Raw genomic sequence first — 25550 nt, 5'->3', positions numbered from 1 at the left:
TAGGGCTATACATGAACCGAGTTAGCTCGGTTAGCTCATTCGACTCAAAAAAGCTCAATTCGACTCGATTCGAAACTGAGTTCGAGCTGAGTCGAGCTAATTTTTTTTAGCTCAAAAAAATTTCGAACCGAGTTCGAGCTTGCCTGAGCTCGACTCGACTCAGATCGAACCCCAACTCGAATCGAACTCAAATCGAACCAGTTCGGTGACTTGGTTACTTTGATATTGATGTTGCTCACCAAGTGTTTGATGAAATGACTCAACGAAGTGTCGGCTAGTTACTTTGATATTGATGTTGCTCACCAAGTGTTTGATGAAATGACTCAACAAAGTGTTGGCTGGTGGCAAAGAAGGTATGTACACGAAACGAATACCTTTTTTTCTTGATTTTGATGTTGCCTACAAGGTGTTTGATGAAATACCTATAAAATCGCTACTGTTATTTTACATACAGTGAGAATTTGAAGGTGCGGTCCATGTGTTTGTGAAAATGTTGCACAGGCAAACTGAGCTTGATCTTAGCTCGAACTCAGCTCAAACTAGCCCAAGCTGCTGACCAAACCGAGCCGAGCTGGCCAGTCGGGCTTGAGGACTGAGCCGAGCTGAGTTCAAGCTGGGGTCAGCTAATGGCCGAGTCGAGTCGAGCTATGCCAAGCACGACTTGTGTACACCTCTATATGCAGGGGCATTTTCACATTGAGCTCGAGTGGGGTGGCATGTGGGGTGCAAGGGCACACTCGAGGTGGGTAGCCCGTGTGAGGCGGGCCCTACCCATGTGAGGCAGAACCCATTTACTTTTACCATTGTTAGGCTAGTTACTATCTTAGGTAAGATTATATTCACCACTATTAGCTCTCTCTCCTCAAATATTTAATTTTTTGTGGGTTAATCGTCCATTTTCTTGCTATTCAACTATCGAGATCTCATTGACTCGATAACTAGGTTACACCAAAAAATAATGGAAGAGGATAAAATAAGGATTTTATTTATTTATTTTAAGACAAGAAACACGACATTCAGAATATTGTTGAGATCATCCGTTGAGGCTGCGAATTAATCTCACCAAGGAGATTTGTATAGGAGCAATAATTCGGTCTATGTATCATCGATTGATCAAATGTATTTTTTATCCAATATCAATTGTCACTACAGATATTGTAATAGTTTATCCTTTTATTAATAAAATTGACTGTCGAGATTAATAAACTGTATTCATTCAGACCATTACACATACATGTCCGATCATAATAGTCTAGCATATTGTACACATGCAACAAGATGGTCTTAACTCATTGCAATCTGAGCCATATCATCAGTCCTTTATTTCCTTAATCTTTGTTTTAATTTCATTATCTTTAGTTTCCAGTTGGAGGTTTGAAATCCTGTTACTTGAAAAATCAAAAGAAAACACAATTTCTACATTAGAAAACCAATGGGAAACAACATTTCCAACATAATTATCTCTGATGAGTTCAAATACATACTGTATTAACTATCAAACATGTTGCGAACATACCATACATTCACTTTTTTTTTTCTTTTCAAACTTTAGTTCCTAATTCATCAGCTCATTGCAAAACCAGAGGCATTTCATATACAACACACAAAATTCCATTTGACAAGTTAAATCTAATCTGACTCTTTGTGCTCACACCCCATTACAGGACAGGTGTGGATGACACGATTTGATAGCTTTTATAATAGCCTTGAACCCCATCAAAGCAGGTTCAGTATTTTCAAACTTTTGCCTATGTTTCAATGCTACATATACAACATGGCATCTAAAGACTTCTCTGGTATCGAGGTTTTGAAGGCATTACCCTGTTATCGTCTTTGAAAAGTGTGTTAAGTCCAGAAAGATCTGCCGCACTGAGATCTGTCTTAGCCCTTGGCATCTCTAGTGCAGATTCATTTGAATTGTTGCCAAACCCGAGCTTCACAACAAAGGTAGCTGTGCAACCCTTGCCCAAGCCCTCACTTTCAAGCCACATGTAACCTCCCATGAGATTTACATACCTGAACACACCATTTTCAAATATTAGATGGTATCTATAAGCATAAGTATATGACATATTCCAAAACAGGAATGACGTAATGATAAAGTGCTGATTCTCTTGCCAAATAGGGATTGACAAGAAATTCACTCAAAATTAGCTCGTCATTGCCTCTGCTTTGATGCATTAGCTTTCTTTTTGCTTCATAAACTTTAGTTATCATGCAAAAAAGCATCCAAAACCAGGACAAAATAATGATAAGTGGTACTAAGTTCTTGATGCAGAACCTTGCTATGGCCAATCGGCTACTCACTCCCCACACGCTTGCCAACATAGCATGTGTGCGAGTCCAGGCCATGCAATGGTAGGCCCCATTGTGCATGTGCCCACGCCCAGAAATCAGGCCAGTGCAGTCATCAAGTGGACCAAACATGCAAAATGGATGCCATCTGTTCGTCAATCTTTTCAAACCATCCATCCTTTTCCTACATGTAGCTCACCTGATGACCAGAAGGCTTAGTTTTTTAGCCACGAAACACAGTCTGGGGAGAATAGCCATCACATATATCCTCAATCATCAGGAGAATAATTTTCACAATGTTCATAGGTGAGACAGTAACTATAACCTATGCACGCAAAATCCTAAACAGGCACAACACCAATAGTTAATGGTAGCCAAGTTCTTGAAAAAGAAGGGAAAACAGCATTCCCGTGTTCAACTGAACAAAATAAAACAAAGTGATGGTACCCAGAAACAGACAGCTACAGGAAGTGTGGTTAGTAACCCACATACAGATATGGGAAGAGCAGACAAAATTATGCATTTCTCAAAATCCATGATACATGTATGTGCATCCCTTCTAACACATTGATTACACGAGAATAACTTTATGAGTTTGGAACAATCATGTCCCACACTAATCTACTCAGTATCTGGTAGCAATACGAGTCTCATGTCAATTGCAGTACCAAGAAAACATAGGGAGTATTTGTGTATTCTAGCAACAAAGAGGGAGAGAATACTGCAACAAACAATATGTTTTAACAAAAGGTTATACCTTTTACAAATGGCAAGCCCAAGTCCCGTGCCATCTTTACTTATACTTGATCCCTTCTGGGATTGTGTGAATTTGGTAAAAAGATGTGGAATATCTTGGGGACTAATTCCACAACCAGAATCTTTAACCTGCACCAAGAGGCATCAGCACCTCAGTCAAATGGTTCTAATATGAGACTCTATCCATATCACGGGATGGACTGCTGTGCTTTCTTTACCATTTCCTAAATGGTGGTGACTCATCTACCATACACGCAGCATCCATGTATGCACATCCAGAGCCTCCAAGTTATGTGCCCTATCACGCATGGAGCATAGCTATAAAAAAAAAAATTGATCAGACAATCTTAACCATCTGATCGGGCTGTTGAATTTGAAAGAATACCATTTTCTTTTTTAATTGCATATTTGATGGCTTTCGATGACAGTTCAGATTGTCCCTCAAGTGTGGTTTCAGATATGCTCAATGCACAAAAAGGTCCACAATTTGGAAAGTCTAGATTGGCATAAATTCACGCCACATGTAAAATGAATGATTTGCAACCATTTAAAAAACAGTGGAAAACCACAGAATATATCGACCATACCATATTAATTGACACACAACGATAGCTGAGCCAGATCACAACAAACAATGAATGCAGATTGCCTACACACGCGCACACACACACACACACACACACACACACACAATGGAAATTTAGGCTGTCAACAACCTGCACTCGCAAGTAAAAGTGGTCATCACTTGACACTGGATAGAATTCAGGAGCTCGCATGTCTCTCAATGATTCTGGCTTCGCAACACAACCAGTGACCGAAACATAACCCTCTCTAGTAAACTTCACGGCATTTCCAGTAATATGTAAAATAGTCTGCATGAGGCATTTTTCATCGCCAACAGCAAACACTGGTACATCCGGTGCCAACATCAATTTCACTGACAGCTTCTTCACGTATGCAATTGGCTTGATCAAATTAATGACCTAAGAACATCAGAAAACAAGGTAGAAACCCTTGATCAATAATCAACCTCAGAAGAAAAGGATGAGGTCGGTAAAGGTATAGTTTTCTGAGGCAAAGGACTGTTTAGATGTGGGCCTATGGTTCGGTGGTCCAGACTGTTGACTTGATTCTCCCACAATGGAATATCCCAACTCCCTCAAATGTCTGGTTAAGGGGAAAAAATCAGCAATGGTCCACGATGGAATATAGGTCAGTGATCAAAAGTCATACCCATCAGAGAGATTTTTTGTGGATCCACCAACCACATCGAGGCCATCAGATCAATTATCTGATCACCAAAACATGGGCCCCACATGCACAGAATACTGCTACTCAGCAAACTATACATTTGCTGGCTCGGGACCTGACAATTCCTCCCAATAATTTACCTCTCTGAAAACTGCATGAAGATTGAAATTTCCGATATCTAGTTCAAGGCTTCCATCTTCAAGCCTTGAAAGATCTAAGACATCCTTAATGAGTGTTGCAAGAAGGTTGCTACTCTTCAACACAGTTTCTACCATCACGCGTTGTTCTGGATTGAGTTCAGTTTCTAGAAGTAGGGAGGACAAGGCAATAATTGCATGCATTGGAGTCTGCATTTCATGGTTCATAACAGCTAGGAAATCGTTGCGAGCACAGATGGCCATTTCTGCCTCTCGTCGAGCTAAATCGAGGGCAACATTCTGCTCCATGAGCTGATCACGTGCATGCATAGACTCTTCCAAGATTGAAGCATGTGAAAGAGCAACAGCTACCTGAACCAAAGGAAAAGGTGTGAGAAGGAAGGAGATGCTCTTGTCAAACTTCTCTAAACAATATTAAAAAATAATATTTCAATAAATCCACCATGGAAGTTTCCCTGATCTATTACAGTAGCATGAACTTAAGACTTTAACAATGAAAAACCACCTTAAAGTACACTTCAACAAAAAAATTAAAAATAAATTTAAAAATTTAAAAAAAAAAAAACACCTTAAAAGTTCACAACAAGAGACATTTTGGCTGCACGTCTCCTACAATTTATAATAACAACATCTTTCAACTAAAAAGTAATTCATCAGATGTAAAGTAGATTACCTAACAGATTGTCATTTTCTAGGAGAATATATATATATATATATATATATATATATATATACACACACACACACACACACACACACACACACACACACAAAAACACACAGAGTTATGTGAAAATTATAGACTATTTAGTTGTCATTCTATAACTAAAGACGAGAGTGACTAGGTGGAATTGCACGAATTTAACTAAATGAATCTGGAAACTTACCAAATCGATGGCACTAATTGAACCCCCTTCAGGCAACCTGCGTTTAGAAACAACCAAACCAAACCAAATGACTAATGTGACAACCATGTTCTATCTTGAACATTGTTTAGAGTATCTCCAATATTATCGCAATATCCCCGATATTATCCATATCTCTAGCTCAACGATACTGATAACACTGATAGTATCAAATAACGATTGAATGTCCTTGAGCACTCAAAGACTCTCATGAATCTGGATACATCTAGATACAAAGTATCTTCAATCCTTTCCACAACTCCTAATTTGATTCCCCATCAACCTACCCAATCTAATTCAAGACGAAGTCAGTGAGCATTACGCTAGTAGGGTAAGATGAGATTATGGAGTCAATATTCTTGCATTTATTGCCATTGTGTTGTTCATTCTAGTTCCTACTGCTTTTTCACTTATCATACAGAAATTCCAGGTATTGGCAATGTATCACTAAGTATCGCCATTATTTTCAACTGTGTAAATTCGAGGTGTCGCTTGTATCACCAATGTATCGACATCACTAATGCATCACCAATATTTTCGACTCTGTAAATTCCAGGTATCGCTTGTATCGCCAGGGTATCAGCAATATTTCGACCAATGTATCAAAATCACCAAAATTTGTTTATTAAAAATTTTCCATTTCAATTTTTTTATGAGTGCATGGTTGTATACAATATTTAAATTGTTGATGATAATATCGATAATATTGTGATATTATTGTTATCGCCATTGTTTTAATTATCGAAATATTTCTGATATTATCATTATCTCCAACTTGGCGATACCGATAACACTGGTAGCGATACCGATAACACCGGTAGTATTAGAAATTCCAGGCATCAGCAATGTATCACTAAGTATCGCCAACATATTGATATCATCAATATTTTCAATTATGTAAATTTCAGGCGTCGCTTGTATTGTCAATGTATTGATATCGCCAATATTTTTTCCTATGTAAATTCTAAGTGACGTTTGTATCACAAGTGTATCAGCGATATTTCAATAATATTGTCAACGTAGAGATATAACGAAAAGTTCGTTTATTAGAAAAAATATATATTTCAAAAATTTTTTATGAGCACATTGTTGTATGCAATTTTCAATTTTCGTTGCTAATGCCTGATATTGATAATATCTCAATATTTTCATTATCACAACATGGGCAATATTAAGACCGCGATCTTTCGATTTATTTCCAATTGTCAATGATTTCTTGGCAAAATATCGTGAGTTATCAATATTCTGCAATATCGATAGATGTTTGAATGGAAGGTTGCATGGATGATTGGATGGTTAAACTGTTTCTTACGACGACACATGCTTTTAAGCCCCCATTAAATGGAAACTTATTGTGTATTCATTCTTTTTGCAAATTTTTTATTCATAAATATGAAAATATGTGTATTTTAGTATCTCCTGAAGTATCACTAAAAATTCTATTGTTTTCCTGCATTTCTGGTTATCAGCGATATCAATATTATTTCTGTATCCCCGTCCAGCAAAACTTGTAGTGATACACTTCACTCAGCGCTCAAATTGGACATTTTTGGACACTGCCTGGGCTTGATTTCGGTGATGGTTGTGATGCAGGACATGGAAAATTAAATTTGATATGCAAGATTGCAGGCTTAGATCACACCAATTCCGAAACAATCACACAAATTCCACATCCCACATGAAAATCCAAACATTCAATTAAAGGGGAATCTATGCGGGTCCAAGCCGACACAGTAGGACTGGACCAATAAAATTATAAACCAAACAATATCAAAGGGAAATAAAATCAACTACTCATGCATAAAAATCAGTCCCTAATCCAAGGGATTCCTAATTTCAATTCAAGGAACCCTAAGGTGATAAAAAGGGCAAATCAATTAGGGATCATGTAATATAGGGTTAGGATTCATGAAAAAACGGCTATGAGAGGATAAAAGAAGATAAAAACCTGAACCAAAAGATGATCCCGCGTGTGGACAGCAACAATGGTCCGATGGACGTGTGTGTGATCCCGGCCGCACGTGTGTGGGGCCCACTATTCAGAAAAAGGCCACCTTGGCCCGGGTCAGCCAGGATGGACTCCAAAACCTCCAAATTTCAGCTCGATCCGATGTACGGTTTGTGCGTAGTGCTCCGCCGAAGTTTCAGCTCGCCTGAGGGCTGAAATCTGAAAATGAAGAAATCTGATGCAACAAAAGGACAAATTCGAAGTACGGATGGTGGGGAAGATGGAAAAAAAGATGATGGAAGATGGGGGTGAATTGGGATCGATGTGGCTTCGCACAGGGAGGGTTTGCCCTTCGAAAAGGGAGGGCTTCACACCCACTTTTGAATTCTTCCACAACTCTCGAAGAGAGCAGAAAAATAAAGCGAGGAATTTTTTTATTAACTTCAATGAATGAAAAGAACTACAAAGGGTGCCTATTTATAGGGAGAACCCTATACCAAAAACTCGCACCATGTGCGACACCTATTACTTAGCGATGAAGTAAACTAAAATAAAAACCAAACAAGAAAATCTAAAGCGTTCACGATGTTCTAAATAATAACAATAAGCAAAACTTAAAATATAAAACCAATCCGACGAGTGGGCCACGATCATGAGATCTCATGGTGGGCTTTTCTTGACTATCGGGCCACTTTTATGAACCAAAACTTGTCTTCTAGCTAGGAGGCCCTCCCTGGACGTCGTCATCGAGCCAGATCGATGGTGGGGTCCTCCTTCTGCGTATGTACGTGCGTAGGGGTGGTGGTGTGCGGGCGTGCGTGTGCACGATGTCCTCATCAAATTCGCTTCACTTCACGGTCATTTATCGTCTGTTGTCGATATTCTGAGATGTTGATGTATGTTTGGAAGGAAGGTTGGATGGTTGAATGAATAAGATGGGATTGATGGGATGGTTGGAATGATTTTTTACAATAGCTCATGCTTCTAGGCCCCCATTAAATGGAAACTTATTATGTATGCATTCTTTTTGCAATTTTTTTATTCCTAAATATCATATATGTGCATTTTAGCATCTCCTAAAATTTCGGTGAAAAATTCCACAATTTTCCCATGTTTGCCTGCATTTTCGTTATCAACAATATTATCAGCAATATCGACATTCTTTCCGTATCCCTGGCCAGTGAAACTTGTAGAGATACCGATACTTCAAACATTGATCCCGAACCATCTAGATGTATGAAAACCTATCATTACCGACCCGCATCACCATCCTAGTGATAGCTTGTTCGTTAATCACCATTTGTTCACCAAATCAATAAACACCAAACAGGGTCAACTCTCATGAGCACTTTCTTTCTTTGCTCCTCCCTTTTTTTTTTGAAGGATGCTCTCATGAGCCGTTTATTCCTAGCATGTCATGTCAAGCCTTAGTTGTTTTTCTTCAATCAACTTCAATCTTCCATTATCATTCCCTATTTACCATTTCATCAAAATATCAAATATGCATTAACTTGTCATGTAATACCAGATGCTTGTCGAATTGTTGCTGCTTCCCTGGAACTTCATTAAGGGCCTGTTTGGTTTTCCAATTTCCTATGAAATGCAAAGCAAATGAGCCATTATTATCATTTCCAAGTGTTTGCAAAGCAGGAATTATGGCTCATAAATCCATAGTCAAATACACTTGCAAAGTAAAATAAATTATAGTAATCACATTATAAAACTACCATTCTACAGTGATTTCTGGGTGAAACAAACAATGTAGTACAATCATCATTGCAGTAAAATAAGTGATGTCACTACACAATTACAAGAGTAAATAATCATCACCCATCTACAGCCATTTACCCTTGTAATTGGAAAACCAAACAGGCCCTAAAGCACTCCACATTTCTGAAATAGACAGCATCGTCTGACTAACAATCCCTGCTATTTGACATCCTTGACACCCCAGATTATTACAAAGGAACCTCCAACTCCATAAACACCAAGCCATCACCTACTCCAGCCATTTATGTACTGCCCTAGAACAAAAATTGTACCTGTTGGAGAAAAATGGCAGTTACTAAAATCATTGCCGGAGGAGACTCCATGAATGCCATCCCTCGGGCCCAAAATAGCAAAGACAAACCATGGAATCCTCTTTCGTGTTTGATGAGATCCATTACCTCACATCTAAGCTAAACATTTTGTTTGCTTTGGTAGAGAGGCAAATGTTATGGTACATTCTTTAGCCATAGGAGCTTATCAGAATTCAATTTGTATTTCATTCTTTTGAGAGAGAAGACTATTGCTAATACTCGCAGTCACTACCCTCACTGAAATCAGGTGAAAATCCCTTCAAGAGAAATTTATTTTCATCATAAGGAATTTATTGAGTTATATATGTGATGTAATTTGCTCTTTCTTCAATCAACCTGTCGCCGGTTACATCGGCAGTCAACCTGAGTAGTGTACCCTACCACCCTTTCCAGAAAAACATATTACAATACCAGCAGAAAGCTAGTCTTTTTTACAATTTGACTGCTAAGAACTAGTCATTTCCAATGCAACAACAACATATATTAAACGCCAACAAACAGATCCCCATCCGCAGGTAAGCTAGGATTTGTGCCACATCGCCTAAAGTGATAGAGATCTCCCAGACAAACTTGAACGTGCATGTGTGTGATGGAAATCGTAGTTCTCATGAGAACTCGTGAGAACTTTTTCAGAACTCATCACACGTGATGTGGGGCCCAAAATCTGAACCGTCCATGTGATGCAGCAACCCACGAAACCTCTAGGGCCCGACTATCACTCTAATCCAAAACTTTGGTGGGACATGGAAAAAGGAAAGTTTCCGCCCTTTATTTGTCTCTCTCTTTTGCCATGGCCCATTAAAGTTTTGGATAAGGGTAAAAGTCGGGCCCCGGGGGTTTCATGGGTGCTGCATCATGTCTCTATCCTTTTCCATGGCCTATCAAAGTTTTGGATAAGGGTAAAAGTCGGGACCCGGGGGTTTCATGGGTGCTGCATTACATGGACGGTTCAGATTTTGGGCCCACATCATGTGTGATGAGTTCTGAAAAAGTTCTCACGAGTTCTCATGAGAACTGGCGCGCATGTGAACATTCCTCTACATGTGTGTGTGTGTGTGTGTGTGTGTGTGTGTGTGTGTGTGTGTGTAATTTTGTAACACTATCAATCACGGTATCAAAGGGAGGAAAATCTGCAAGAAGGTTTGCAATTTAACATGATTATAATGCACCTGGCAATAGATAGTAAAAGGAAAATCATGCTTTTCATATGCAGATGAGACAATGTAAAAGCGTGAGTAAAATTGATGCAATATTGGCACATAAATTCAAAAAAAAAAAAAACATAACATAACATAACATAACATATCATGCCTTGCTAAGTGATGTTTCACAAAATGGCAAAGACACTAAACAAGCACTCTGTGTACTTGCTTGCAGTGTTTTAAGTATCGACAATATCGGCCGATATATCCCATGATATATCTTGTATCCCACCTATGTGATACGAAACACTATCCCACATGTTCGATCCGGTGAACATTTTCAATTTCGATCCTTTTTTCTGTAAATCATGCTAAATCAGTGCCAAATTGTTATAAATCCATTTGCATGAAAAATCATGGATTTGGAGCTTCGATTTCGAGATTTTGAGGAGATAGGTCGAGTTGCAGAAATTTGAAAAATAAAAAATAAAAATTTCCAATTTCTCACAAATCGGTTGCAATCTGTCCAAACATAAAATCAAACATGTATGTAACCTAATCTAGTGATTCTTTTTTTGCTTGTGTTTCCACACATCTTCTTACATTTATAAATTTTATGAATAGACTTTGAATATACTTGCATCAATTCAGTTAGATGGTGCATAGATTAAGACCCCATACAAAGAAAACCTATTATGTACACTTGTTTTTTGTAATGTTTTGATTTATAAGTGTGTATTGATGGTTTTTTTTAACAATCACTATAAGTTTCATTGAAAAATTCGACCAATTTCCCAATGTTTCCCCATGTTTCCCCATGTTTCCAACAACAGCGATACATTACGCGATACAACCAATATATCCAATACAATAACCGATACGTATCCAAATCCCAAGGGTGCGATATGTAATGTATACCGATATTTCAAACACTACTTGCTTGTCATGCAAGTTCATAAGTTTTAGCATGGCACATAAAAAAGGAACCACGTCTATATCATTAAGCAAAAAACCAAAGCCAAGGAAAAAAACATAACAGTCAGCTTGTATGTTAACAATATATTAAAAAGTAGGAAGGTGGCTGTGAAGAAAGATAAAGAGCTCATGACCTGATCTGCAACCACTTCAACAAGTTCAAATTCATGTCGGTGCCATTTCCGTGCACTATCTGACGGGAGCATCAAAACCATGATTGCATAGCCTTTGGCAGAGAGCTCAGGCCAGTCATTAGCTTGGAAATTTGAAAGATGTAAAAGTGGTATTCGCACAGCAACAACCTCCGGTGGTACATATCTTCCTGTAAGAGGTCGAATCCTTGCCAATGGACATGTGTGCGAAATTCTCATTGCACGATTGCTACTAAATACTTGATTGACAACAGGAAGTTGAATAGGCACGGTAGATCCAACTGGTATCTGGTGGCGTAGGGTATGGGAAAGCTGAAGGTTTAAACCAGTCCGCGATGGCATCCACAGAGCACACTCCTCCAAGGCCAAAGTCCTACCCAGCTCAACAAGAGTAGTCTTCAATATAGTATGTCTGTCAAGTGTACTTCTAATTTCATGGGTCAGCATTCTGACATGCCTGCCAGTTTCTTCTTTCGTACGTATGAGGCCCATCTCCCTATCCAGATCTTCAGCCTTATTCTTCAAAAACAGCTCCCGTGTCTTCACACTTAACAAATCAGGTATAATGTGAACGAGCATCAGAGCTGTTGCACATGACACAACAGCAGTGGAGGCTTTTGCAATGGTCATTACCACTGCAACAGTTTTGGAGTGCATGGTGAAAGTCCATAAGTTTATGAGGTGGGTAGCCCCACATAGAACAATAAATGCCCCAAACTGCATTAGCACCCATCTGTATGGGAAGAATGCAGATTTCTTTACAAAATAAACAAGCTCAATAGGAATGGAGAAATAAGCAAGGGCAATAAAGAAGTCCGACAGATACTGATATTTCACCAAAAGCTCATCAGCAGACCATTGTGGTTCAATGCAGTCGCAAGCCTCCATCTTCCCACAACCACAGCAACCACTTTCTTGCTTCTACATTCCTGTTAATACGGGATAACAGCAATGAGAATAAAGGGGAGCATACTTTCATGGAGTTGAACAACTGCATCATAAACATAGACATAACAGAATTCTCCACTTCGCATGGAATTAATTCAACTTGATTTGGCGAGGTTGCGAAGGAGATGCAACACCATTCTTTTAATAACTGAAGATTTAGTAAAATGACAACTCAATGAACTCTAAACACAATTTAATGCCTCTTTCTAGCCACAAGTCTGGTTCTAAAGGAATTTTATGTAAACTCAATCTTGAGAAGGCCTATGATCACGTAAATTGGAATTTCCTCTTTTACATGCTAAAGAGGATGGGGTTTGGTCTCAAATGGTTAGCTTGGATTAAGGCGTGCATAGGGTCCGCGTTTTTTTTTATCCTCATCAACGGTTCCCCTAAAGGATTTTTTAAGAGTTCTAGAGGCTTGTGGCAGGGAGATCCGCTATCCCCATTCTTATTTCTCATTGTCGTAGAGGCCTTCTCTTGCATGTTGAGAAAAGGGCAGGCTAAAGGTATTATTGGAGGCTTTCAAATCAAAGGCATGGATCATCCCATTTCCCACATCCAGTACGCAGATGACACTCTCCTGTTTAGTGAAGCTGACTTGGATAAAGTTAGCAATCTTCGCACCTCCGTCCGTTGCTTTGAAGCGGTGTTGGGCCTTACAGTTAACCTGCGTAAATCGACGATGCTTAGAGTTAATATTAGTGCGGCCGAAACCATCCAGTTTGCTGATTTTTTTGGTTGTGCGTCGGGCTCCCTTCCTACCTCGTTTGTCGGGCTCCCTCTATGTATTGGCAAGCCCCCGATGGCTCTATGGGATAAAGTTATCGATCGGTTTGAAACCTATCTTGCTAGGTGGAAATGCAAGTATCTTTCTTTAGGGGGTCGGCTCACCTTGATCAAAGCAGCACTCTCAAATCTCCCCCTATATTTTATGTCCCTATTCAAATGTCCGACGAAGATCATATCCACCCTCGAAAGACTTAGATGTGATTTTCTTTGGCATGGGCGGGAGGACGGGAAGAAATTTCATCTGGTGGGCTGGAAAGAGGTTTGTCAACAATTTTAAGAAGGGGGTGTAGGCGTTAGAGACCTCAAAACTATGAATCGGGCCCTCCTCGGCAAGTGGTGGTGGAGACTTGGATCCGAAAATGGGGTTCTCTGGAATACGTTGATTAAATGTAAATATGGGCGATCGACAGAAGGTTGGTGGACCAAAAGATCTTCTTCCTATAGTGCGTCTGCTCTATGGTGACGTGTATTATCTACTCAGAAGGAAATGCAAAGCCACATTGGGTACTCTATTGGAAAAGGGGACAAAATATGGTTTTGGGAGGATATATAGGTGGGTTCCAATGCTTTAAAAGAGGACTTTCCAGCCATCCATCGGCTGGCTCCGAACCCCCTCTTAACAGTGGCTGACTGTTACTCCATTCACGGTAATGCAGTTGTCTGGTTCTCGCCCTGTAGAAGGAACCTATATGAGTGGGAAGTCGGAGAATATGTGGCCCTTCTCGAGCAGATCGGCACGTGTCACCCAGATCCTCGGCAACAAGATAGGATCGTCTGGAGTTTAGACAAAAAGGGCCTGTTCTCAGTTAATCCTCTCTATCGCTGCCTTAGTAGGAAGATAGAGAAATCTGAGGAGGTGCTTACAGTGAAAGATTGGAAATATAAGGTGCCTCCAAAGATCGCTGTTTTCAGGTGGCTGGTTGGCAAGAAGAAAGTTCTTACAATCGACAATCTGAGGAAAATGGGCATGCTCATCACCAATATATGTGTCTGCTGCATGGCAAACGAAGAATCGACGGACGATCTCTTCATTCACTGCCCATTTTTCCAGCAAGTTTGGTCTACCATTCTGTTTTCCTTTGCCATCTCATGGACCTTTCCTAGCTCCACGGATCGCGTTCTTGCAGCTTGGCATGGAGTCTCCCTAGGCAAAGTTAGATCTTCGGTTTGGAGAATGGCCCTATTGGCTGCTTGGTGGGCGATCTGGGAAGAGAGAAACAGTCGCTGCTTCAGAGATGTTTCCAATCATGGGGTTTGCGTGATTAAGAGATTTCAGCAGTTTGTCATTGAATGGGACTGCAACATGCTCAATCTTAGTGGGCTTCCTCTCTCTTCTGATCACCCTTTTGGGGTGTAATTTTGCTGCGTCTTGCAGGATGTTTCTTTTTTTGCTGTTTTTTCCCTTTCTTGTGGGTGTTCAGTTCGCTATCTCAGCAGACTGGTCCTCCCGTTTTCTGTTTCTTCTCTTTATTTTAATGAAATTTCGTTACCTCTCAAGAAAAAAATAAAAAATAAAATTAATGACTCTTTCTGTGAACATGAAAATCTAGCAGTGGATAGCTTGATGGACGAAATTGAGTGCTCCACGAGCAAGAAACAAACTTGTGAAATATATGATTACAGCATGTAAATGTATTAAAGACTTACTATCATGTATCTTTTTTCTTTCTTTCTTTTTTTTTTGAAGGCTTGCTGTAATGTATCTTGGTTATTCTGTTTGTTGAAACAAGTTGAAACAGCTGGTCTCAAAAGGGTCTATGGAACTAAATAGTATTAACCAGTATCATAAAAACTCACAAACACTAACTTCTTCTCAACAGATAATTTAGTTCATCATTAGGAGACACTTTTGGGTGTATTTTGTTAGGGAGAAACCATGATACTTTAAAAGGTTTTCGCCTTTACATTTTTATCAGGGCAGGAGACAAAGCACTAAACATCAGTGTCAGCAAAAGAGACTAAAAAGGCAAAATATCACAAGTATTTACATACTTACGTTGGAGCTCAATATTATGACATTCTAATTTTTTTGGCAGACAGTGGATGCTACAGTGTCCCACCTTCTGCTGACCCCTTTAACCTCCACTGGCCTATCAAACTGTATCTAAAATATGTATATATTTTCATATTCATCTGTTATAGTTCATTTAATAAATTACCTAGGAGAAAATAATGAATAGTTCAACTTACACACGTGCCCTCTTTAAGAGGTTCGTGTGTCCAACTACCCAACCCCATGACGTACCCAACAACCATACCCATAAGTGTGTAATATAGCTTCTAAGAAGGCTACCAAATTTTAGATTGGATCTAAGCACACATGGTAGGATGACAATTGGATGGAATTACGAGCTGAAGTTTCTAAAATATAGATCGTAGGTTAGCAGGTATGAGTCCACAAATCTTTGCTGGATTTTGTGAGTTGTGTCTAAGTACCCATATCGCTTCCTCTAAAGAGGTTGGCATGTCCAAGTAGCAATAGCTATGTAGTATCCGACACCCATAGCATACCTAGGTAGCAAAGCTTCTAAAAATGCCACAGAAGTTTAGATAGGATTTCAATTGCTATATTGACAATTTGACATGTCGGAGAAAAATCCAAGTTGGAATTTCTAAAACAGAACAATTTTTTAGCAGTTCTAACTTCTATCTTTCTTGTTTAGTTAGAGGATTGCCTTGTGGATTTTTTGGGAAGTAGCAGCTAAATAGGTTACTTAGAAAATCCCATTTTCATAAACATTGGTGGAGAGATTCTCGCATTTGGTGTGCATGGCTGGCAATTCAGGTGAAAGTTTATTGAGATTTTTTCTTACTTGACAAACTTTTGGGTTTTGAGTTCTCTATCCCAAAGGTATTTTGTGATTGTGCTTCACCGAACAACACAGATTTGTTCTTCCTTTATGTAAGCAAATCCCTCCTCGCATTCTCCCTTACCAATGACTCCCTCTTCCATCCTACTCTTAACCCCAACCCTATCCCCATAACCCTCTTTGTTAGACACCCCTCTTTCCCTACTTCGAAGTTAAGCTTTGTTGCCTAACTGAGAAACCCTATCCTCCCTTCTCACCCTAAATCAGAAACTCTTGGCCGTCACCCTGAACGCATCTTTACTCCAAGGTTGAGATATTGTGCCTGTGGATCTTTTTGTCCTCCCGTATCGAATCGGTTGCTCATCTCATCTCTCTACTTCGAACGCCACTCGCTTGAGATGTTAATCATCACGCCTATCTATATATCGAATGTCGCTCGCTCTTCAAATCCCCTTCCCTCTCTGAAACGATTTTGATTCACCGCTCACCAATTGAACGTGTCCATCTATTGAATGCGACTTGTTGCCCATTGACCAATTTTTCCATCTTTTCAACCCAAAATCCTAATACTAGATCCTAGCCCCAATGTGTCTCTACAGAAATCATATAAGTGATATACTGTTGGAGTTCCAACTCTTATCACCACAATGATGTAACCCTTAGCCACGACAAACTCGAATCAACCCTAGTTATTAAAAATCCAGATATGATACTTTCGTCAATTTGTGTGTTTTTCAGAAGCATGTTCAACGAAGATAGAACAATCAAATAAACAATAACGATAAAGCAATTACACAAAACACAAAACTTCATAGCACAAAGCGATAGAAATCCACTATAATCAAAAGCCTTAGAGTTTACACCACTCACCTTCTCCGATTACAGGATCACCCGATCTCCCCTTACGATGCAAACCTAGGAAAACCCTAGCCTCTTGAGAAAATCCATTATAATCAAAAGTCTTAGAGTTTACACCACTCACCTTCTTCGATTACAGGATCATCTGATCTCCCCTTGCAATGCACACCTAGGAAAACCCTAGCCCCTTGAGAAAATCCCTTCTCAAGCCCTTACAAGTGTTTAAAACCCTCTCACCTTGCAAAACCCTTGCCCATAAAGAGAAAACACTCTTATTATTCAAGCCCTAATCGAAAACGGACTTAAATAGCCCGATTTGCACTAATCTACGTAACCCGTCAGTCAGATTGAATGAGACCTTCAGTAGGAACAAAACAAATCAACTTACACATATCGGTTGAACTGAAAACATGCAAATCTTCATAGCGTGCAAACTAAGATTCACCCACTAATTCGGTTAGACCGATGGGATACTGGCCAATCCGAAAGTGGCCTTCTCTACACTCATATTGGCATAATCCAAGGCATCCTGTACAACAATCTCCACATTGACTTGTATTCTACCAAGTCACCCTAAAGATCTCTCGTGCAACTTTCATCTTGAGCATAGAACGCTTCCTGCATTCTCCACCAGCTTCATTCGCACCCATGTGCAAGGGTGCCTAATCTCATCAATAGTTGAAGAGATTGATCAAGCCCAAGCAATGCTTGAACTTTTCTATAGTCACCGACTTCGTCAACATGTCCACGGCATTCTCGTCCGTGTGAATCTTCTAAAACAGAATCTCTCCTCAAGTAATGAGTTCTCGTATCTTGTGGAACCTCATGTCAATGTGCTTGGTTCTCACGTGATGTACATGATTTATTGCTAGATAGATAACACTCTGACTATCGCAATGCAACTGAATCACCTCCTACTTCAACCTGAGTTCTCCTATCAAACCTTTCAACCATAATGCCTCTTTTAACGCCTCTGTCACAACCATATATTCCGCCTCAATTATAGACAACGCTATCATAAACTGTAGTGCAGATCTCCAACATATCGGTCCACCTGCTAATGTGAAAACATATCCTGTAATGGACCCCCTGTTGTCCAGATCACCTGCATAATCTGAATCCACATAGCTTACAACTCAACTTGGAGCTTCCCCCAAACATGATCCCAGTGTCGACTATGCCCCTGAGATACCTTAGAATCCACTTAACAGCATTCCAATGCTCCTATCCTGGATTCGCCATATATCTACTAACCACACGAATTGCCTATGAGATATCCGGACTCATGCAAAACATTACATACATGAGACTCCCCACTGCACTCACATACGGCACCCATAACATATCTGAAATCTCCTCTTCTGTACTTGGACACGACTTGGCTAACAACTTAAAGTGACATAATAGAGAAGTGCTAGTTGGCTTAGTACTTTATAACACCTTTTGCACATCCCCTTTGAAGCAGCTACAACTTCCCAGACTCTCTGTCTCTGTGAATCTCCATGCCTAGGATCTTCTTCGCAGCACCTACATCCTTCATGTCAAACTCTTTGCTTAACAAAGACTTACGCAAGAGTATCTCCTTCTTGTCCTTTACAGCAATTAGCATATCATCAACATAAAGCATTAGTAGAATGTCGGACCCCTGTCCCCCAGCACCCTGTAATACATGCAGCAATTGTACTCACATCTGATATACCCAATCTCCACCATGTAGGAATTAAACCGCTTAAACCACTGGCTCAGAGACTGCTTCAGCACATACAATGACTTCTTCAGCCTACACATGTGGCCTTCCTTACCAAGCTCCTTGAATTCTTCAGGTTGTCTCTTGTAAATGACTTCATCCAAGTTCCCATGAAGAAATGTTGTCTTCACATCAAGTTTCTCCAATTTCAAATTGAATTCCGCTACCATAGCCAGTAGCACCCTAATTAATGCATGTTTCTCAACTGGAAAGCAAACTTCATTGTAATCTACTCATTCCCTCTACGACTACCCCTTTGCTACAAGTCGTGCCTTGAATTTTCCACCCTCCTTTTCTGTTAATGCTTCCTTCTTCCTGAATACTCACTTACACCCTATAGCCCTTTAATATTTTAAATGTTCCACCAACTCCCATGTTTGATTCCTAAATATAAATTACATCTCTTCCGCCATGGCCGACAACCACTTGTTGTCATCCTTTTTAGATTTTGCCTCTTGAAAGGTGGAGGGATCTCCACTTCCTGTGAACAATGCAAAAGAAATCATACCCTCGAACCCATATCGAACCAGAGCTCTAATAGTTCTTTTCTCCCTATTCCTGGCTATACTATCCTAGGTATCCTACTAATTGTTTCGGTCAGTTTCTTGCGTTTCTTGCTCCTGCTGAATTTCACCTTCAGTAATCGGCTCAACTAGCTCCACCCGCATTGAAAATTTCCCGACCTCACCATGTTTTTCTGACTTCTTTGCAACGTCCTTGTTGGCCTTCAACATTAATGCTCCATCAAAGATGACATCTATGTTAATGACTACCTTCTATGAAACTGAACCCCAAAGCTTGTAACCATTAACACATCTCTCATATCCAATAAAGATGCACTTTCTAGATTTGAGATCCAACTTCATCCTTTGTCCACTCTGCACGTGGACATGCTAAACACCCAAAGATCATTATCCATGAGTAATCGACGTCCTTGCTTATCTAGACTTCCTCTGCAACTCTAGAGTTATAGATGGTGACTAATTTACAATATATCATGTCATGTTAACCCACTTCTGACCAGAAGCTTTTAGACAGCCTCGCATGCAACCACATAATTATCGCCTTCTCTAATATAGTTTTATTCATCCTCTCTGCCACCGCGTTATGTTGTGAGGTCTCTGGAGTTAATAAGTGCCTTGTGATGCCCTGTTCCTTGCAGAATTTCATGAATTTCGTCTCTCTACACTCTGTACCGTTATCTGACTTGAGACTCTTAACATGTCCCCTGGTTTGCAGCTCTACTTTCACCTTCCATTCCTTGAACTTAGCAAACACCTCAGGCCTGTGCTTTAAGAAGTAGACTTGGACCTTCCTTGAGTAATCGTCTATGAAGAGCACGAAGTATTGTGCTCCTCCCTTAAATGGTACTGTCACTTAGAGGTGTACACGAGTTGAACCGAGTTAAGCTTGGCACAGCTCGACTCGACTCGGCTCGGCTCGGCCACTAGCTGACCCCAGCTCAAACTCAGCTTGGTTCGGTTCGGTTCGGTCAGCAACTCGGGCTAGTTCAAGCCAAGATCGAGCCGAGTTAGCCAGTGCAGCATTTTCACAAACACATGGACTGCACCTTCAAATTCTCACTGTATGTAAAACAACGACAGCGGTTTTACAGGTATTTCATCAAACGCCTTGTAGGCAACATCAAAATCAAGAAAAACGGGTATTTGTTTCATATACATACCTTCCTTGCCACCAGCCGACACTTCGTTGAGTCATTTGTCAAACACTTGGTAAGCAACATCAATATCAAAGTAACCGAGTCACCGAACTGGTTCGAACCGAGTTCGATTGGAGTTGGGTTCGATCGGTTTGAAATTTTTTCGAGCTCAAAAAATCAGCTTGACTCGGCTTGAACTCAATTTCGAACCAAGTAAAATCGAGCTTTTTCGAGTCGAGTCGAGCGAGCTAACCGAACTAACTCGGGTCGTGTACAGCCCTACTGTCACTGGCCTCCATACATCAGAATGAATATAATCGAGCACCCCCCTACTAGTATGTGTAGCAGTCTTGAACCTTACCATACACTGCTTCCCGTAGATGCAATGCTCACAAAAATCCACCTCGCATGCCTTAACTCCCTTTAACAGTTTCCATTTAAGGAGTTTCATCATGCCTCTCTCGTTCATATGCCTTATCCGCATACAGCATATGCCACGGATTAGTGTCATCTGTGCCGGATTCTACGTGTGAGGTGGTAGTTGCCTCACCTATAACCGTGCTCCTAACCAACTTGCACAGATTTCTTGTCTTATGTCCCATCGTTAATACCATTGCACCTCTGGTGATGTTGATAACACTGCTAGATGTGATGAACATACACCCGTTCATATATAAAACCCTCAAGGATATCAAATTTTTCTTTAGATCCGGGACATACCTAACATTACCTAGAGTCCATATGACTCCATCGAACATCCTTACCTTGATGGTCCCTATTCTGATGGCATTGCATGATGTGGCATTTCCCATCAGAACATTTCCACCATTAGAGGACTACTAGGAATCGAACCAAGTCCTATCCGGGCACATGTGATGCAAACATCTTAAATCTAGTATTCATGTATCTGAGAGATGACTCGTACTTGAAGAGACCGAGAAGAGGTCTCTTTCTAAGCTCTCTTCTACTACGCTAGCCAATTCACATGTGTTCCTTTTATCCTTGCTTTGTAAATCTGTTTCTAGCAAATCTCTCTTGAAGTGCTCATTTATGCCACAATAGAAGCATGTGTCCTTAGCCTTTGGTTTTGATCTAGACTTTTTCTTCCTGTCAGACCGATATCGCTCCACGGATCTCCCACGTCCCTAACCCCCTTTCACAACTAACCCTTCCGCATGAATCCTCATCGCTTGACTTCTTCATCATCTCGTTGAAACGAAGAGTCACGGTGATTTCTTCCAACTTCATTGTATTCTTTTCATACAACAGAGTAGTGACGAAATAGTCATATGATGTGAGAAGCGATGCTAGAATTAGCACCACTTTGTCTTCATCCTCGATCATCACTCTGAGCCTTAACAACTTTCTACATACATTCGTAAATGAGTTTATATACTCCAGGAGATCGAATCCTTCCTTCATCAATAACTTGAAAAGTTGTTTCTACACAAACAATTTATTAGTAAGGGACTTCACCATGTATAGATCTTCTAGTTTCTTCCGCATCTACAGAGAAGACTCCTCATCCAGAAAGTTGTACATGACTTCATCCGATCGACATAAACGGGTGGTGCTCATAGTCTTTTCCCTGAGTTTGCTCCAATCATCATCCGACATCTTCTCCAGTTTAGTTTCCAACAACACCTTGCTGAACCCTTGTGATACTAGAAAATCATTAACCTTCCGTTACTACAAACTAAAATTGTTCTTCCCGTTAAATTTTTGTATATCGAACCTTGACATCTTCGTTGAATTCCCGAACATCTTTAAACCTAACGCTTTGATATCACTTTGTTAGAGTTTCGACCCTTATCTCACACCACTATGATGTAATCCCGAGCCATAACAAACCCGAATCAACCCTAAGTAATAGAAATTCAGATCTAATACCACAATTAATCTGTGCACTTTGCGGAAGCACGTTCAACGAAGATATAACAATCGAATAAACAATAACCAATATAGCAATCACACAAAACACAAGATATTTAACGTGGAAAAACCCTTTCAAGAAAAAACCATGGCACAAAGCGACAAAAATCCACTATATAATCAAAAGCCTTAGAGTTTACACCACTCACCTTTTTCGATTACAGGATCACCCGATCTCCTCTTGCAATATGCACCTAGGAAAACCCCAGCCCCTTAAGAAAATCCCTTCCCAAGCCCTTACAAGTGTCTAAAACCCTCTCACTTCACAAAACCCTTGTCCTTAGAGAGAAAATACTTGTATTATTCAAGCCCTAATCGAAAACAAATTTAAATAACCTGATTTGCATTAATCTACGTAACCCGTCGGTCAAACCGAATGGGACCTTCGATCAGTTCGAAACAAACCGACTCACGCTTATCGGTTGAATTGAAAACGTACAAATCTCCACAGCATGCAAACTGAGATTCACCCACTAATTCGGTTGGAACAATGAGATACTGATCGAACCGAAAGTGGCCTTCTCTACACTCTCAGATTAGCAGAATCCAAGGCATCCCGCACAACATATACCAAAGAAATTTATTCAAAGAATGAATAAGATGTGTGCTGGAGAATAAGGGAATGATCCCATGCCTTTGGAGGCACACCATTTACATGCCTCCATATTTTGTACCATACACGTGCATGTGTATGATGATCCAAACCAAGTACCGCACAGGCTCAACTAGTGAAAGGCCACAAACGGAAAAATTGGACATTCAGACTATCCTAACCATCAAATAAATGAACTTTCCCACTAAATGTGAGCAATTGCTGATTTTTGTCTTCTAACCTCTATTTGTCCCTAGACTCCTTACCAATTAAAGGGTTAGGATTGTCCGAACTCGAAACCATGTGATTTATAGCCCATTCAATACTGGACCTACTGAATGAACCAAACCAATCTCATTCATGCATGCCATGTATGTGGAAATGACATGGAGGCACGGTACCTCTGATGGTTCCGGAGGCATTGGATCCCCTCCCACCAAATGAAACCACATCTGACTGTTATAATTTCGCCAACAATTTACAGATTTTGACAAGACTTGAATTTCGAAAAGAACTAATGCCAACAGCTTCTTAGCAGAGCATCTTTTAGCACTAAAATAAAATCCACAAGCTAGTTATAAGATTTTTATCTAGGTCAGTTCAAGATATATGCAAAGTCTTGGTAGTTTCGAGGTTGCTCAGGTAAAGATTTTATTGTTGATTAGACAATCGAAATTTTCTCAATGAGCGAGAAAGAAAACAACCGTCCAGCCAAATCAATAAATCAGATATTCCCATAAAAGTTAGAGAGGCAATCGCCCGTTTACTTTGATCAGTAAAGCCAACAGAGGATTCTAGAGAAATTTTGTGGCAGCTAAAGTGAAAGATAGAACCAGGAAAAAAATTATTATTTTTTAAAACAGAGAGACAGACTACATGTTCAACCAAACAAGATGATGGAATGCAACCTAATTTGCACCATTTGATCCCAAAATGCCCCCACCCATCAGATAAAAAATTTTCCATGGAAGATTGCTCTCCGAGCATAGAAATCTTTCCAACAACTGGTATCATAGCAGATTAGCAAATTTGGAAATCAAATCTTCACAATTTATTCCCTAAATGCCCCTGCCCATTAGATATCAAAGTTTCCACATATGAAGAAGTGGAACAAAACAAACTGCAATCCAATTTGCACCATCCATTCCCAAAATGCCCTCACACATTAGCTATCAAATTTTCCACAGAAGATCAATGCCAAGATGCCGAAAATTTCCCAACAACTGTTATCAAAGCAAGTTTCGCTAAAACCCTAAACCCAATCTTGCTCGCAGAAATATCTGATAAACTGCAAAAGAAAAACAAAACCCTTCTAAAACCCTAACCCAGAATTAGAGAGTGCGAGAGAGAGAGAGAGAGAGAGAGAGAGAGAGAGAGAGAGTATGTGTAGAATTCAAATGAGAAATCAGATGCAAAAGCATAGCAGTGAACAATCTAAAGGCAGAAGATAATGATCTTACAAAAGAAAAGAGAAAGCTGAAGTGAAGGAATTTCCTTGAAGAAATGTGAAATTTCTACCATGAAAGGATGCAATGAGAGCTTTCAAAGCCAACAGCAGGAAGAAAGAAAAAGAGGCGAGGGCTTGAAATGAAAATTACCTAATTATAGAGGTCGATATGGAAAATATTTCAGAGGAATTTCAGCAGCCCGCTGAGAAAATGCTGGACAAATCAGTCCGTGCCATGGAAAAAGAAGTAGAAGAAGAGATTCTTCTGCTTCCAGACGCTTTCGCGCCTCAAAATAAAAAGTGGAGGTTCGGATGCATCGGGACGTGGAATTCGTGTTTCCACTGTCGCGACGGACGCGGACTGCGTACTACCCCCGCCCATCCCGAGCTCCGAACGGGCAGTTCTGTGGGAGGGCCCACCGTGATGTACTTGTACATCCAAACCGTCAATCCCTTTTCTCAGATTATTTTAAAATACAAATACAAAAATGAGGCATATCCAACGCTCAAGTGGACGACACAAAGTAATAAGCTTGGTTACATTAAAATGCACAAAGCATCAGGTGTCAGTTGCATTAAATGCAAGAGTCATCTGTGGTGTGGTCCATTTGATCGTTGGATCTGCCTCGTTTTTGTTTTGGCACTTAAAATAATCTGAAAAAATAGATAGACGGTTTGGATGTACAGATAAATCACGGTGGACCCGCCCACAGAACTGCCCGTTCGGAGCTAGGGACGGGCGGGGGTGGTACGCAATCCGCGTCCCTGTCGCGACTCAGCTTAGACGTGTGTGGCCGCCAGCTGGGGCCCACGTGCTAAGTTTTCAGATGATCGGAACCGTCCATGTTCTGGAAACTGTACACAAGGGGCTACCATAAGAGTCTGTGCTGAATAGATGCGGATGAATTTATAACAATGGAAAGAAAATTTTCAATGGTTCGTATTCAATTCTAAAGATCAATGGTTAGGATCATCAATGAGTCGTGATTGATGATGCATAGCTTGTTAATGTAATTAATGAGAATATGGACGGTTCAGATGATAGGACCATCTTAGGTATGTCTGCCACAGTATGTGGCGACACACGCAGGACTCCCGGTCGCC

General features: G+C 40.2%; 1 protein-coding gene across 3 annotated transcripts; it reads right to left on the bottom strand.

Moving 5' to 3' along the window:
* Positions 1–1435: 1435 nt before the first annotated feature.
* Positions 1436–24759, bottom strand: LOC131231221 (probable ethylene response sensor 1). 3 transcript variants are annotated; one of them, XM_058227340.1, is made up of 8 exons: positions 24598–24759; positions 11646–12592; positions 8839–8906; positions 5348–5384; positions 4443–4811; positions 3768–4034; positions 3053–3180; positions 1436–2016 (listed from the first exon to the last, which is right to left on the bottom strand). In XM_058227340.1, exons 2-8 carry the CDS (start codon positions 12549–12551, stop codon positions 1782–1784), a joined length of 2010 nt encoding a protein of 669 aa, XP_058083323.1. In that variant the 5' UTR covers positions 12552–12592; positions 24598–24759; the 3' UTR covers positions 1436–1781. The 3 variants fall into 3 exon arrangements, with proteins under 3 accessions (XP_058083323.1, XP_058083325.1, XP_058083326.1); XM_058227342.1 differs by lacking the exon at positions 24598–24759 and adding an exon at positions 24460–24479; XM_058227343.1 differs by lacking the exons at positions 5348–5384; positions 8839–8906 and having other exon boundaries at positions 24598–24758.
* Between the last annotated feature and the right edge of the window lie 791 nt (positions 24760–25550).

Source organism: Magnolia sinica, chromosome 17 (genome assembly GCF_029962835.1).
Source record: "Magnolia sinica isolate HGM2019 chromosome 17, MsV1, whole genome shotgun sequence".
Taxonomy (NCBI): domain Eukaryota; kingdom Viridiplantae; phylum Streptophyta; class Magnoliopsida; order Magnoliales; family Magnoliaceae; genus Magnolia; species Magnolia sinica.
The sequence above is the reverse complement of the archived record's forward strand: the minus strand, read 5'-3'. Positions and strand labels throughout refer to the sequence as shown.

Coding starts and splice junctions, on each gene's coding strand:
- LOC131231221 (XM_058227340.1), bottom strand. CDS start 12,551: ATGGAGGCTTGCGACTGCATTGAACCACAATGGTCTGCTGATGAGCTT. Junction 5,385..8,838: donor AACAATTCGACAAGCATCTG/GTATTACATGAC, acceptor TTCTAAACGCAG/GTTGCCTGAAGGGGGTTCAA. Junction 4,812..5,347: donor CAATTAGTGCCATCGATTTG/GTAAGTTTCCAG, acceptor CCTTTGGTTCAG/GTAGCTGTTGCTCTTTCACA.